We start from the raw sequence: 17,698 nt of genomic DNA, 5'->3' as shown, positions 1-17,698 counted from the left end.
TGAGACCATGTGTCACTCATTTCCAAAAAACTACTTGAAACCCCAATCAGTCAACATGTGGGATTATATCACAAACTTGATTTATCCTTCATTCATTTCTTTGCTCTAGATTCTCTAGAACATGCACCGACATGAAACAAAATTGATATTTTCCTTACAACCAACAAAACCTCCCTGGTTTAAATTATTCCATTAGCTTTAAACCCTATTTATAATCTCTTTTCATTTTTATTACTCCACCCTTGGCTCCTGTTTTTAGCAATGCGCAAAAATCGATACCAATGATGTTTTGGGTAGTCAATCTTTTAATAAACTTGGATTTTTATAATAGAGATCATTGAAGAGCATCTTTACACCCAGAGATGCACTCAAAAATGACTTTTGTTGGGTGTATTTCCATATTTCATTGTTTATGAGCTCTGTATTTTTTTTTGGTTTTCTCACATGTGAGAAATTACACGGTTTCCAGCCTTTTGATTTTTTCCCCTTTTTCTAGGGTCTGGTTGATAAGGGTTGATTCCTTTTGTCAACCGTACGGACGCCCAGGCGCCCAAGTGGGACAATCTACTCAGGTCCAACCGACCTGGCAGGTCTCTTCAACCATATAGGACCCCTTTCCCTATTTTTTCCTATCTCGCCTCTGTCATAGTCACTATGTTTGTTATGTAATATTTATAGTAACACAAAAATGATCATTATATATATATATATATATATATATATATATATATATATATATATATATATATATATATATATATATATATATATATATATATATATATATATATATATATATACAATATATATATATATATATAAAAATATATTATACTGTGTATATATATATATATATATAATTTTTTTAATATAATGTTCTCCTTAATTTATTATACACTGTACAGTGTACAGTAATACAGAGATAAGTTGCTATATATCCACTAGATGGCTCTAATAAATTGGGGCCTCTTTACTAATATGCTCAATAATGACAGTAGGGACAGTCTTCCTGGGTCTTGCATTCAGGAACAGATTGGATAAGCGTCCTTTCCACAGATGGAGATCTGGATGAGTGGGAGTGGCATCCCTCTTGGCATCTGCGTCGCAATTTCATTACGTCCGGCGGGGCAGGAGGGGTATATCGAGAGGTGAGCACTTGCAGTGATCAGTGTCGGTGGGGACCTGCGGGACACTGATCGCGGCTGTGTGTGCAGAAAGACTCCAAATAGTGAGACACTTATCTTTTGGGGATTACTGTCCCCTCTAAACAGTAGAGATAAATCCTCTTATACCTTTTTCTTTGCTCTAGCATACTGCTGCCAAACAAATGTAGATAGTCATATTTGGCGCACATCCCTTGAGATGATTTCTATTGCACAGTGACCAAGCATTTAGCTGGGAAGTATCACGTTGAAGTTGTTTTGTAACAAAAAATCAGGTATTGAAGATCCCTATTTAGAGATCAATATAAAGTTTTATTGTCCGTTTTCATTAGGAAATATCAATACAGCAAAGGGGTACACCCAAATAAGGAACATTGTAAGAAAGAGCAATGTAATGCAGGTAAGTAAAGAATAAATCATGGTGACTGGCATTAAGTACATATATAATCAGTTTACAGATGGTATACCGTACTTCAGAAACATCAAACATATATGGTAAATAAAAGGAAGGGTAGGAGATAGAGGAGAAGAGAAGAAGAGAAAAACAATTGTAGAAAAGAACAGAGAATAAAAGAAGAAGAAAGGAAGGATGGCCAGAAGGGACCTGAAGGGTAAGGAAGGAGGAATGAACCTGGACTCCCCAGGTCAGGTTCTAAGCAAATCTGTAGATTTCAGAAAGATGTTCTAGCAAACCAGTCAGAGCATATCTTTGAGTGTAGAAGAGGTGGAGAAGCTGAGCCAGGTGCACCATAATAGTTTAAAATTATCAAAAGTATCGTTATCCATCGCAATCATCTCTTCCACCCCCATGATGTCATTAACCGTAGAGACCCATAAGAATAGCGGGGGGGGGGGGGGGATTTATCCATTTTCCAAAACATGGAAACATAGAAACATAGAATGTGTCGGCAGATAAGAACCATTTGGCCCATCTAGTCTGCCCAATATATCTGAATCCTATGAATAGTCCCTGGCCCTATCTTATATGAAGGATAGCCTTATGCCTATCCCATGCATGCTTAAACTCCTTCACTGTATTTGCAGCTACCACTTCTGCAGGAAGGTTATTCCATGCATCCACTACTCTCTCAGTAAAGTAATACTTCCTCATATTACTTTTAAACCTTTGCCCCTTTAATTTAAAACTGTGTCCTTTTGTGGTAGTTTTTCTTCTTTTAAATATGCTCTCCTCCTTTACCGAGTTGATTCCCTTTATGTATTTAAAAGTTTCTATCATATCCCCTCTGTCTCTTCTTTCTTCCAAGCTATACATGTTAAGGTCCTTTAACCTTTCCTGGTAAGTTTTTTCCTGCAATCCATGTACTAGTTTAGTAGCTCTTCTCTGAACTCTCTCTAGAGTATCTATATCCTTCTGGAGATATGGCCTCCAGTACTGCGCACAATACTCCAAGTGAGGTCTCACCAGTGTTCTGTACAGTGGCATAAGCACTTCTCTCTTTCTACTGCTTATACCTCTCCCTATACATCCAAGCATTCTGCTGGCATTTCGTGCTGCTCTATTACATTGTCTTCCCACCTTTAAGTCTTCTGAAATAATTACTCCTAAATCCCTTTCCTCAGATACTGAGGTCAGGACTGTGTCAAATATTCTATATTCTGCCCTTGGGTTTTTACGCCCCAGGTGCATTATCTTGCACTTATCCACATTAAATTTCAGTTGCCAGAGTTCTGACCATTCTTCTAGTTTTCCTGAATCCTTTTCCATTTGGCGTTTCCCTCCAGGAACATCAACCCTGTTACATATCTTTGTGTAATCAGCAAAAAGACAAACCTTACCATCAAGGCCTTTTGCAATATCACTTATGAAGATATTAAACAAAATTAGTCCCAGTACAGATCCCTGAGGTACCCCACTGGTAACATGACCTTGTTCTGAATGTTCTCCATTGACTACAACCCTCTGTTGTCTGTCACTCAGCCACTGCCTAATCCACTCAACAATATGGGAGTCCATGCTCAATGACTGCAGTTTATTGATAAGTCTTCTATGTGGGACAGTGTCAAAAGCCTTACTAAAATCTAGATATGCAATGTCTACTGCACCTCCACCGTCTATTATTTTAGTCACCCAGTCAAAAAAATCTATAAGATTTGTTTGACATGATCTCCCTGAAGTAAACCCATGTTGTTTTTCATCTTGCAATCCATTGGGATTTAAGATGTTCCACAATCCTATCCTTTAATAGGGTTTCCATTAATTTGCCTACTATTGATGTCAGACTCACTGGTCTATAGTTGCTCGATTCCTCCCTACTACCTTTCTTGTGAATGGGCACGACATTTACCAATTTCCAATCTTCCGGGACGACTCCTGTTACTAATGATTGGTTAAATAAATCTGTTAATGGTTTTGCCAGCTCATCACTAAGCTCTTTTAATAATTTTGGGTGTATCTCATCAGGACCCTGTGACTTATTTGTCTTCACTTTAGACAGCAATCTTAGAACGTCTTCCTCTGTAAAGACACATGCATCAAACGATTCATTAGTCATGATTTCAAGTGGAGGTCCTTCTCCTTCTTTTTCTTCTGTAAACAAAAGGATCAGTTGCCGTGCTGTGGAATGAAATAAGCATAGCAAGCTTTTTTTCTGGGATGTTATCGAGTCAGGTAGTATGAACAGGAGTGCCACCTTCGGAGTGGATTTCAGTGATTCATGGTACATCTCATTATAGACGTTGAAAACTTTGGACCAGAAAGGATGGATCCTGCTGCACTCCCACCAGATATGTAAGTAGTTCCCTTCCATCTGGCCACATGTCCAGCAGGTTGCCGGAAGTTTCTGGAAATATCTTATGCAAAGAGAGAGTGTCCCTGTACCACCTGGAGACGAGTTTAACGTTTTTTCCTTGAGCATACCTAGAGATTGTAAGATCCCTATTTATAACCTATTTGAAGCGCAACAATATAATTGTAGCCCATACATCTAAGTCTATTTTTAATTTGCTTTCAGTCTCTCTCTGTTTGCTTTGTTTGCGTCTCCTGTGGTTGACTGCAATATCAGTCCTCACCTGTGGGCCCTCAGTCTGGGATACTTTTGGTTTTCCCTCCCTGCCCAAGCTGAACATCATATTCATATTCCAATCTTTTATATTCTGGTAATATGCTCTTGAAAAATCTCTAGTTGTATTCCCCATTGCAATATGTACTTTTTGATTGTTATATTGAGGCATACCAATACTCCATGTTTCAAAATATTAAATAATTATTAATACCATTGTATAATTATTTGTTTACATATTTCTGTTTACATCGATTAGTTTATTTTTTTGTTTGTTTCTTTGCATTTGTATATTTACTTTATTTTTTCTTGACTTATCTGTTTAGATGTAGCAAAACATATCCCCTGAAGAAACAAAATCAATGGGGAAACATTTTGGAATTGGTACACTGCAATTTTTTATTGCACTGAATTAATTTGATGGACATTGATTATAGATTGGTCCTACGGTTTTAATATGTGGTCATTGATATGTGTTTTTTAAATACAAAAATAAAATGATTGATTGATTTAAATGTTGTGACTAGAGTTACTGGCGCCTTACAAATCCCAGCTCTCATTTATTTTTAAGAGGATTCCTTTTGTCCTGTGTTCCTTTTATTTAGGATGCGGTGCCCTTGAGACTTTCCTCAATTGACCTACTCCTGCTCTATCCAGAAAATTTATTCAACTACTTTTAATGGGTTTGTAAGGATTTTGTTTCTAAAATTTCAAAATTGGCAATAGTTGCCAAGAGGCTAAACCAGTGGATTCATTTTAAGGTAAACATAATATACTTTCGTTTTTTTTCAACCTTGTCAAATATGTACTGTACATATATAAATATGATCTGGACTGGGTGCCCATAATGAGTTATACGACCATACTTTATTAACAGAATTTGCCAAATAAGTTGGTAAATTGCTGTTCACATGGCTCTAACATCTTTTCAGATGTCATTTGATTATTCTGTAACTCTTTATAAATCAGTTAAAAAAATGGCTTGAAGTGAGATAGATGATATGGGAAACCTGGTTTGTAGTCCTGGTTTACATTACTGACAGACTTACAAGGAAGCACTGTACACATTTTTTACATTTTACCAAAAAGAACCTAATGTACACCATAAACAATAACTGGAAAAAGCTAGGCCTAGGATGCTGAAATAGTGAAAAATGAAATTTAAAACATGAATTTAATTCCATAAATATTGAAAAACCCATTTTGAAATAGATTTCTCCTGGAAAAACTGTGAGGTCAAATAGCAGTAAGCTTGAAAATAAAAACTTTGAAGCTGAATGGCAATACACTAAAAAAATAAAAAAAATAAAAAGATTGAAAGGCAACAGTAAAATGAAAAGTTTTAAAAAAATTATTATGCCCATTACAAATATGTTCCATTAGGTAAAGTTAATTTACAAAAAAAATAAAAATAAATAAAGACTAGAAAAGTTGCCCATTCCAGATCAGCCAAGATTGAGGCTATTACAAACAATGCTTAATAAGTGTCTCAGCAGGTAAAATGCAAAGGAGAAAAGTGTGGAAGGTGCTAAAAGGGGGCAGAATGTACAGGAGAGAAGTGTGAATAGTTTGACAGTGGGCTATACATGCAGAAGAATGAAGGATGTGACATGCAGTATGTTCATGAGGGGAGTACCAAGGGCAGTATTTGCAGGAACAGAGTGTAGAGGGGGCTATAGGTGGGCAATATGTGCAGGAGAGGAGTGTATAGAGTATATTAGATTAGAGAACAGTACAGTTATAAGGGAAATTACATGCCAATGTGCTAACACCTTGGCATGATATTTTAACATAATATTTTCCTTGATAGTAGTATCATAATGCTGTGTTTATCAAATGATAATATAACTTCCTGAATTTTAGGATTAGCTTTGGGAGTTAGGTTGAGATTAAGGGTTAAGTTCAAGGGTTAGGCTGAGGTCATGGTTTAAGGGAATGATTTAGGTATTAAGTTAAAGGACAAGATCACTTCTCCTTTATTACATCTCACCCCCCCCCCCCATTCCTATTGCAAACTATGTAAAATAATACTTACCTTCAGCCCTGCTTTACTGGGTGGACCTGCCTGGCACCTAACAGTGTTTACACCAAAAAAGGCCTTGCCGCATCACGTGCCCAGAGTAAAAAAGATTCTGCTGCATTGTCTGTATAAAACAAAGTCCAAAAAATATGAAGTGTAACCATAGCAGGTGGGTTAATTATTATACACTGGAACATGGAGTGGGTGGTCACCAAGCTTAAAAGAAGGTTAAAAAGGTGATAATAATTTGCTGAAATCCATGGTTTGGTTACACATTTCTCCCAGTGTGATTCCTTATCAGCTCCTTTCCTTTTTCATTTTTTTTGTGTGTCTTGATCAGTCTGTTGTACGAATTCAGCATTTTGACATATTATTGTCTCCAAGCTTCATCTTCAGCTTTTCTATCCCCACAAAATTACTACTCTGTAATATTTATTTCTCTTTTGTCTTTATGCAGAAGCCCAGCGTCTGCCATATTATGCCACCTACTGCCCTGTACGCCTTTTAATTCACTCTGTTTGCACAAGTCATTACTTGGATATTTTCATTACAATCATCATTTGCCTTAATGTTGTCACAATGTCCTTGGAGCACTACAGCCAACCAAAGGTAAGCTCAGAGCTCTACTTTTTTCCAGATTGCACAAATCTTGGAAAATACATTAAAGTGAATCAGTATTCGGCAATTAGCTGAAGGGAAAGGTACAATTCCTAATACTAAAACAAAATGAACTTGCAAAGGTTAATTAAACAGCTAAAGCACTTCTGTCCTCATTTGTTAATATGAAAAATACAATACTCTGATTTCCCTATAATGTTTGTTCACAGTAGAAAGCTTCTGATGCTGAAAGCAATTGAAAATTATTGTGTATATCAGAATATCCCTGACCTGTTACATCATTTAACAAGTGTCCTTTTAAATTACCTATCAACTCTTAAAGTAATTGTAAGGTCTCATTTTTTTTATTTATTAAAATAACAAACATGTTATACTTACCTGCTCTGTGCAGTGGTTTTGCACAAGGTAGCCTGCATCCTCCTCTTCTCTGGTCCCTGGCTGGAGCCCCTGTTGAGTGCCCCCACAGCAAGCAACTTGCTACGGGGGCAGCCGAGCGGAGCTGTATCCATTCAGACAGGGAGCTGCCATTCAGCCCCGCCCCCTCTCTCTCCTGATTGGCTAATCAGCCAATCAGGAGAGAGAGTCCTCATGGACATCGCTGGATAGAAAGGGTGCTCAGGTGAGTAATAAGTAGGCTGAGGGGGGTAGCTGCACACATAAGGCTTTTTTTTAATCATAGAATCTTCTGACTTTACAACACCTTTAAAAGAACATTTTCACTATAGGGTCAAAAAGTTAACTCAAGCTGTTCAGGTTGATGCTGTATACTGAACTTTTGCAGCTACACAAGGCCCAGATACCAATGGTGGGACCCGGTACATACTCTGTTTTATGCTTTAGTATTTGAAGAAACTAGGTTTGACTGTTAAGAAATCCTCTTGCAAGGGGTAATTGATCTATTCAGGAAACTAAAACTGCTGGAGATCTCAATTGTGGCTGCATGGATGACCTGCTTGTGCAAACAAATTCTTGCTTAGACAGATTTGTAGCCAGGGCAACTCAAGGGGTACATTGGTGGTGCTGCTGGATTGAAACTGCTACCTCAATTGTTCCACTAAAATGAAGCCAAGGATATTTCTGTAATTCTTATGGCTCTGGATTGGCTATCAAGACCTAGGTATGCAGATGTGGTCCACCTGTTTGCAAACTCTTTACCTTATCTTCTATAGAAATCCCAATGAAAATGTGTAAGGGAACTTACCCTGTTGACCCTTTCCCAGAAAGTAGCATTTTTGGTGGCCATCACCTCAACTCAGAGAGTTTTGAAACTGGCATCCTTGTCCTGCAAACTGCCTTTTCTTATTTTGCTCAAGTATACATTTTCTCTGTGCCTGATATCTTCCTTTTTGCTGAAGGGGGCATATTTCCTCCATCTAAAAGAGGAGGTTTCTCTTCCGTCTCAGGCTGGTTCATTATGAGAAGATGGCTCTTCATTGTCTAGATGTGGTCAGGTGTGTTTGAGTTTATCTAAATGCCACGACCCACTTTGGATAGACAGATTCTATTTTTGTGGTCATGGATGGGCAGGGACATATGGCTTTTTCAGCCACTATTTTCCTAGGAATTTGACGGACCATAGTTCAGGAGATCTCGATCTAGGAAAATAAGGATTAGGTTCTACAAATGCATATACATAGAGCCACATTACAAATAGGGATATACTGTAGACACATTATAATTACAAATAGAAAAAAAGCAAATTCATTCTCTTTTTAATCTTTCACAGCAGGGCTTTTTGTCAGCAGAAATTTGGTCCCAGAAATTCATATAATTGATCCACTATTAAAGAAGTCTTAAGCCTAGTACACACTATAATTTTTTTTCTGTTCAACCCAGCGAAAAAAAACAAAAACAGTGTACTAATGATCTGACGTTAGTACAGCGATCTCCCTTGCTGAGCTATTATGTTCTAACAGGGTGATGGCCCCCCGCCAGAACACTCCAGTCAGCATTCTCAGTCATTGTCTGAGAGCGCTGATCAGTAGCAGGTCGGCTGATGGGTCTCCAGCGTGCATGTCCAACAGGAGCCGACTTCTGTTGGACCGACTGGTATACACATAGACTGTCGGACAGTTTTTATTCAACTGGCCGGTGTCGTCTGGCATTCAGCCTGTGTGTGAGGGGCTTTAGTCCATAGATCATAAAATTGTATTTCTGCACTAGGCAAAGAGTTTGGTTTTTGGGCAGATTTTTATACTGAATGACTGTAATGATTCTGCCCAGGTATGCTGCAATACAAAACAGGTATGGAGGTAAATACCTCCAGGGGACCTACTGGTCAATGTGCTGACGATCTCAGGCATTCACCCAGCCCTTGTTGATAGGTGATTTTACAATGTTCATCTACAATAATACAAATTCATTTTCAATTTGATTATCCAAGAGACAAATTTTGGTTCATACCAAAGCTGCATGGAAATCAAATTTTAGCTATTATAACACCAGTGCTGAAGAGTTGAACCTCATACAGCTTTGTTTCTAGCTGAGCTACCTCTAGATAATGGTATTTTGGTCTATGTTTTTGTTTGCATTTAGCATCCTACTCCTGCAGGTGGTATTATGACCCAATGATCATAAAATGAAAACTGGGCACAACACATATGTTAAGTATAAAATTAAAACACCCGCGCCAATTAATGTGTAAATAAATTAATTCAGGGAATTGCAGCTGCTACACGTCCACAAGGGAAGACAATATGGCTAAAAATTGAAGATAAAAATCCACAACTCAAGCAGCGCAAAAATTCCCATAGGAATTTTTGCGCTGCTTGAGTTGTGGATTTTTATCTTCAATTTGTAGACATATGTTAAGTGTTGAGGGAGACCTGTATGTAGCAAACCATTTAAATAGTTACTTCTGTTCGGTCTTTTCAGAAATAAATTGCATAACAATAACTATTACTGAAATCATATTGGTTCTAGTAATGACGGTTAATTTTAGGATTTCTGGAGACAGAGGTAGCAGAGGAACTGGCTCGGTTAAAAGCTTAATACTGTAAAGCAATGGACCCTGATGGTATTCACCCCAGAGTTCTAAGAGAACTTTGAGAAATAGTTGTTGGATTATTAACAGATCTTTTTAATCAATCTCTTGAAGTTCCCTATGACTGGCGGACAGCTAATATTGTACCTATCCACAAGAAGGGCAGCAAGCCAGAAGCTGGCAATTACAGGCCAGTGAGTATAACATCAGTTGTAGTCAATTGAATGACTCCTGAAAAAAGGATCACTGATTACTTAAAAAAAAACACAACTTACTGGACCCAAAGCAGCATGGCTTTACTGAGAGAAGACCATGTCAGACTAATCTGATTGAATTTTTTTAATAAATTACTAATGTTTTGGACCAGGGTTGTGCTGTGGACATAGCCTATCTTGATTGCAGCAAGGCATTTGATACAGTTCCAACTAATGATCTAATATAAAAATTGTACGAGCTAAGACTTTCAGTGGATTTTCAATTGGCTAAAGGTTAGATACCAGAGTATGGTTGTAAATAAGGGTTCACTCAGAACATAGAGCAGTCACTAGTGATGTACCAAGCAAGGGATAAGGGGGGGGGGGGGCGACTGCAGATGAGAGACACTATATACAAAGTACAAATAAAAGAAATTGAGCAATAGGTCAAAAACCTACAGTCCAAAAATAGTCAATGATCTGTATGAGGTTCATCATGTGGGATCCATAGGCGCTGGTGTAAACTGCACTGGGGAGCACTGTAGTAGATTAGCTGCCAGCTCGCAGAGTATGAAGCAGCTCTGAAGTGTGGAGAGAATAAGGGGGAAAAAAAGCGCTAATCAAAGTGCAGCATGGGTTAAAAGTAGTATATTTATTTAGTAAAAAACACTCACATTTTGCACTAAAGTAGGGACTTTGTATAGGTAAAACACACTGTCTGCTTAGGTCCTGGTAATAGACAATGATCCCTATCTATTTTGGGGGGGGGGGGCGTGTCTTGCGCATGAGGAGGTGAGGACGCACGTTCCCGGAGCTCCTCCGTGAGAACCGCCAGCCTGCCAGCTAACGCGTTCAACATTTAGCCGTGACTGACACCGCCGAGCCGTCGAGCTGCTAACCGCTGACCTACTGAACTACGGAGCCGCCGAGCCCCCGAGCCTCCGAGCCTCCGAGTTGCTGAGCTTATTGCTCACCATGGGGAGACGGACTTTGAGAACCCAGCCACAGAAGTAGCCGACCTCCGGTTCTATAAAGAGGTACCTTGCTGTAGAAGCCGAAGAGCTGTTAGACGCCGGTGGATCAGACCGTACGTCGGGTGCACGCTCCTCCCCTCTTCAGAGCCCGCCAGCTTCTCACAGATCCCCTGCCTCCTCCTGGTGCTCGGACGGGACGGAGGTCTCCCCGAGTCGGTCTACAGTAGCCGCGCTTGTAAGTGGTTTACCCACAAAAGCTGATCTAGCTTCTATGCTGAGAGGACTGGAAAAATCAATTAAAAAAGAGGTATCCTCAGTCCGGTCGGACCTGAATCATGTACTAACCCGGGTGGAGGAGTCCGAGCACAGACTTGATTCACACGCTGTTGCACTCCAAGAACTTCAAGCTATCTCCAAACGTCAGGCTTTAGCTCACAGGATGGCCCTGTACAAGCTTGAGGATCAGGAGAATCGGAGCAGGCGTAATAATATTCGAATCCGAGGTCTACCAGAAACCATCAATGACCCTGATCTGCTCCCTACGGTACATGGCATTTTTAATAAGTTGCTCGGCCTCCCCGTTGACAACCCGATGCGGATTGACAGAGCCCATAGGGCCTTCCGTCCCCGCAACTTACAGACGGAGACCCCTAGAGATGTCATTTGCAGGGTTCATCACTACCCTGAGAAGGAGCTCATAATGCTTAGAGCACGGGAAGCCCAAACTCTGGACTTTGATGGGGCATCTCTGTCTCTTTACCCTGATCTGGCTAGGGAGACTCTGGAGCATTAAAGCCCCTCACAGAAAAGCTGCGAGCTGCCGCCATACCATACCAGTGGGGCTTTCCTTCCTGCTTAATCGCCTCCAGAGATGGCCGCACTGCAACTCTGCGATTCCCTGAAGACCTAGAGGGCTTTTGTTTGGCGCTCAATATAGCTACACCTGACCTCCCCGGCTGGCAAGATGAAGCTCTCCCGGTTCTATCCTCATCTGTAGATGCTACCTGGCAGAAGACCTCTAAACCACAGAAATCTCCCTCTGACAAATCCACCTGAATACCACCTGAATACTAGCAAGCATATTACTGCACCATTTCTGGATGAGGCTCCTTTTTTCTTTTTCCTTTTTCCTTTCTTTTTTTTTTTTTTTTGATGCATTGCATATCCTCACAAGTTTGGACTCTTAAAATTCTCCTCCCTTTTTTTTTTTTTTTTTTGGATAATGGGTTACTCTGAACTGACTGATTGACTGACTGACTGGTTGGACTGGTCTCTCATGGCCTCATGGTCTCTTATGGTCTCTCATGTCTCGGATTAGACGCACCGTGCTCACTTATGGTGCTTCACTTTTTTTGGTTTTGTTTTGATTTTTTTTTTTCTCTTCCTTTTTCTGTATTTTTCTGGTATTTTTCTGGTATTTTCTTTTTTTTTTGGTATTTTGGGGCTATCTGAAGATATTGATAAATTGATAAATTGATAAATCGATAAACTGATAAATGTTTCAGCTATCTGGCGGGGTCTCGCGGAGGGGCCCCGGAATTTTCAGGGTTATATCCCTTACTGGTTCTGCCTGGATCCCTCTCTCGCTGACCACCCCCCCTCAACCCCCGAGCGGTGCTCGGTTTTCCCTCACCTGCGTTTCCCCCCAGGTAGCGGGTCTCCAGGGGAGACCACGGTTGGGGGATTACCGTTCTTCCGCTCATTGGTGAGTGTTCCTCACTGATATATTGTCGCTATGGCGACAACCTTTTCTTTTTTATTTCCTTCTTGCTCTTTCTGTCTTTTTCTTCTCTGTTTGCCCTGGCTCTCCTATCCCCTGTTTCTCCCCCCCTCTTGGTGTACACCAGCCTATGTGAAGATACTGGTATATGTCCGGTTGTGACCTCTATGGCAAAAGTAACCTATATATCTTATAATGTAAGGCGTCTTCATACTCCAGCTAAACGTCACTGCCTATTTAGGGAACTGGATGCATTGAAAGGAGAGGTAGTGTTTCTCCAGGAGACTCATATTACCCACACCTCTAATCTTAAGCTGACTACTCCTACATACCCTATTTGGTACTATAGCCCCTCGGATATTTGCAATTCCAAGGGAGTCGCCATTGGGTTCCACAAAGGCTCGCCCTTTAAACTCACACAAATGGTAGCTGATAAATTTGGGCGTTATTTGTTCCTGAAGGGCACTCTGGGTAGCACTGTTTGTTCTTTTGCAAATGTTTATGCTCCTAACCAAGACCAAGTGTCTTATCTAACGTCCACCCTTCGTAGGTTCCATGAATTCGCTGATGGAATATCAGTGGTGGCAGGTGATTTTAATGTTACTATGGACCCCCTGCTGGATACCTCCTCTGGTAAGTCCTATATTTCACATAAACGGTTAAATTATTTGTGCACACAACTTCATGAATTTCAATTAATAGATGCTTGGCATGTTTTCCACCCTTCAGATAGGGATTACTCGTACTTCTCTAAAACACATACCTCATATTCGAGACTTGACTATTTCCTGGTGGACCATTTCCACCTCGAACTAGTTAACTCTTCCACTATTGCCTCATCTTCTATTTCAGATCATTCCCCCATCTCCTTAACCTTGAAGATTCCCTTCCTTCCTTATAAAAAATCTACATGGAAGCTAAATGATTCCCTAATCCTTGGCTCTCTGGACAGACAGAATATAGGCAAAGAACTTGCCAGTTTTTTTACTGACAACTCCCTGCTGGAGGTCAATCCTGCTGTGTGCTGGGAGGCCCACAAGGCTTATATTAGGGGTAAACTTATAGAACTGGGAGCAAGGAAGAAGAAAGAGCGCGTTTTACGTCAAAGAGCCCTTATTGTTGAAATACAGGCTCTTGAACGCTCTCATAAGGCTTCACTTGCCGCCTCCACTTTACAGTTATTGACTAAGAAACGGGAGGAACTTAAGGCTCTATTTCATGCACAAAATAAGGCCATATACCGTAAGGTGTCTCAAAGGGTATATGAATGGGGGGACAAACCCAGTCGACATCTGGCACGGTCCTTGCAACAACAAAAAGTAGCCTCCTATGTTCCTAAGATTAAGCGACAGGATGATTCTCTGGCGCACGATTCTACGTCTATCGCGGCTGAATTTCACAAGTTTTATTTAAATCTCTATTCCGTTCCGAAAGCCATTTCGGATCCAGAAAAGCGTAGATCATTGATGCTAGAATACCTTGCGAGCGCTAACCTCTCTTCTATTCCTCCAGAGAAAGTGAATTCCCTGGAAGAAGATGTTTCGGTGGAAGAACTTCAAGCTGCTTTAATCTCTATCCCAGCGGGTAAGGCCCCAGGCCCTGATGGCTTTTCGGCCTTTTATTATAAACAGTATACTGATATTCTTCTCCCCTACTTGGCTTCTTATGTTAATTCTATTTCGGAAGATTCTCCTTTGCGCTCGGAGACTTTGCACGCATATGTTACGTTGATTCCGAAAGAGGGAAAAGATCCCTCTTTATGTTCTAGTTATCGCCCCATTTCTCTGTTAAATATCGATGCTAAACTATATGCCAAGGTAATTGCCAATAGATTGCTCCCCTTCCTTCCCGCTAGTATTGCTAATAGCCAAACTGGCTTTGTTTCTGGACGTGAGGTTAGGGACAACGTGTCACGTACAATCTCCCTCTTATCCTTTGTCCGCCGGCACTCCCAGTCCACCCTGCTGCTTTCCACGGATGCTGAAAAAGCGTTCGACAGGGTGGACTGGGAGTTCCTGATGGCCACACTTCGGGCGTTTGGCCTGGGTCCCCGTCTGCGCCGATTAATTAATGCCCTATATAAATCCCCTACTGCTCAGATTAGAGTTAACGGTATCCTTAGTGAACCGTTTACGCTCTCCAATGGGACCAGACAGGGCTGCCCTTGCTTTGTCTTTGGAACCCTTTCCAGCTAGAATTCAAGCAAACCCTTCTATTCATGGTGTCACAGTCGGGTCTATGTCACATAAATACGCTGCTTACGCGGACGATGTTCTCTTTTACGTACAACAACCTATGATATCCCTGCCCAATCTTCTTTCTGAATTTGACAGATATAGCGCTTTGTCTAATTTTAAAATCAACCTTGCGAAGTCGGAAATTTTAAATGTCACTATCGCTGCGGCAATGGCCCTTAACATCTGCCCGTCGTTTCCCTTTATATGGCAATCCTATTCTCTTAAATATTTAGGGGTACATATTACTGCCCAGGTGGAGGATCTAGCTCGGGCTAACTACATCCCCTTACTTAACACAATTAGAGCGAACTTTGCAAATTGGCATCATTTAGCCACCTCTTGGATAGGGAGGGTGAATGTTGTCAAGATGAATGTGCTGCCCAGGGTGCTCTTCATGTTTCAAATGCTTCCGTTTAATGTGCCTGTTAATTTTGTTAAGACCTTAAATTCTTTGGTTAGAGCATATGTTTGGCGCCGCTCACAGCCCCGGTTGGCGCTCTCGCTACTCTCGCGGGGCAAAAACCGGGGGGGGTTGGCGGTGCCTGACTTTGGGAGATATTTGACTGCCGTCTCCCTGGTACGGATAGCCGACTGGAAATTTTATACAGATGTAAAGCTCTGGGTCCAGCTGGAGCAGAAGTTGGCAAATACCTCGTTATACACCCAACTTTGGATACCGCCGGCGGCTAGAAGTCTAGCTGACACTATCTCGCCTTTAACCAGTTCGGTGTTCCGCGTCTGGGATAGGCTTCATAGGCTCCATAAAATTTCATATAATTCACCGCTTATGCCGATTTTAGGTCATAGCCTCTTTCCGCCTGGTCATAAAGATCATTCATTTTCCCAGTGGCTCCCACAGGCCAACGCCACGCTCTTGCATCATATAACAGGGACGGAAGAAATACTTCCATTCTCTAAGATATGCCGTGCCACATCAAAGACATTTATGGACTGCTGGAAATACCACCAACTACAGCAATTTGTGAAAGCACTTCCCCATCCCTTACGCCATATGCACTCCCTGAACCCGATCGAACAAATTCTAGCACGCTCTGAACCAGGTAAAGGCTTACTATCACAGTTTTATAAAGCTTTAGACGCATTATGCCCCAGCTCCACCCCATATTTTTTGAAACAGTGGGAATTAGATCTTAAATGTACTCTTTCGCCGACACAGGAGGAGGTTATTCTTCAATTGTCTCATAGTTCAGGAATCTCGGCGCGGACGGCAGAAGCCAACTATAAGTTTCTTACTAGATGGCACTACTCCCCTGCCAAGTTACAGAGGATGATGCCATCTCTCTTGGCTGATTGTTGGAGAGGTTGCGGGCTCAGAGCTACGCACGCACATATTTGGTGGTTCTGCCCTGCGATCCGGTCTTTTTGGACTTTCGTACTATCTTTAACTGAAGCGATTCAGGGTTCACCTATCGCTAAGGATCCATGGTCGGTTTTATTTCATGACACCAAACTTCACCCGGCACAGTATCGTAAATCTATTACCCCTCACCTTTTAAATGCGGCTAAAGCATTAATTCCAAAATATTGGAAGCAGTCAGCGGTTCCCTCGATACCTCAATGGCTGCGCGCGGTTGACCGTATTTACTATTTGGAGGACATGACTTTGGACCTCCGTGGTCAGGCATCTCTGGCACGTAAGATCTGGTCTCGTTGGTTAACATTTACCCATTCTAATATATACGCTTCATATATGGTTGATGTCTCTCCAGGTTAGAATGCTAAGGCTGGTGTAACACTAAGGGAGCTCGCCCCCCCCCCTTTTCTTTCCTCTTGTTGTTTCTCTGCTCTTTCTCTCCTCTTTTTCTTTTTTCAGTTCTTTCTTCTTCGCTCTCTCTGAGCGTCCCCGTTCAAACAACTGGATTGATATGCTTAACAATCCCTGAAATATTGATTTTTTATGTACACTAAGCCGTCAGGCCTTTACCTCCGCGTCTTTATAAGTGTCATTTATATGTTTAAAGTTGTGTAGGGATTGTCTAACTGTACTTCTTTTTCGGAGACCCTCTTTTTCATGCCTGTATAACCTGTATATAATTTAATAAAAATATATTAAACAAAAAATAGACAATGATCCTGTGGCATCCCACGTTGCCGGATGCGCCAGTGGATTCTGGGGCTCAAGGCCCTGGGAAGAGAGGGCTGTCGCTACCTGGGGACTGGAGAGGCATCGGTGGACATGTCCTGGCTGGTGTGCATTTGGGGCATGCATGCTCCTTCATCAGGCCTCCCTGGTGACCATGGCTATTGTGGTTATATAAAAACTGACAGGTCCCGCTTTCTTCTGCTCCTGGGTGGTCTCTTCCAACTGAAGACCCACTGACTGTTATTCTACGAGATGTACAGGGCTCTGAGATCTCGGGTGAGTCCGACTCTATGCTCTACCACTACAGTAGAGTGTGGGAGGTAGTGATGGATAGGTTGAAATACCCGGCGTTGCACACCTATACCCCCCTGTGGCATAACGCGGTCCTGGCGGAATTTCAATCTCTGCCAGACTCAATGCTGTGGAGTGGCAGGGGAATTCTCTATCTCCCACACCTCTTGAGGGGGGACGCCCTGGGCACATTTGCGGAATTGTGCGCAACTTACTCTCTTCCGGCCCATATGCTTTTTCGTTATTACCAGGTTAGACATGCATTCAGAACTCAGTTCCCATCTGCTCCTCCCCCACTAGAGTCCATTCCTATACTCAACTTTATCAAGAGCACTGACCCACAACACCTGATCTCCATCCTTTATGCAGAACTC

General features: G+C 41.4%; 1 protein-coding gene across 1 annotated transcript in view; it reads left to right on the top strand.

Annotated features, from left to right (window-relative positions):
• Positions 1-17,698, top strand: part of CACNA1I (calcium voltage-gated channel subunit alpha1 I) — a 2,042,880-nt gene that overhangs the window by 1,444,369 nt on the left and 580,813 nt on the right. The window contains exon 24 of the mRNA XM_082266478.1: positions 6,661-6,812. Coding sequence (XP_082122604.1) covers positions 6,661-6,812 — 152 coding nt within the window. The remainder of the gene's footprint in view (positions 1-6,660; positions 6,813-17,698) is intronic.

Source organism: Pelophylax lessonae, assembly GCF_965119305.1.
Source record: "Pelophylax lessonae genome assembly, chromosome: 8".
NCBI lineage: Eukaryota > Metazoa > Chordata > Amphibia > Anura > Ranidae > Pelophylax > Pelophylax lessonae.
This window is presented reverse-complemented; position numbering and strand designations above follow the sequence as displayed.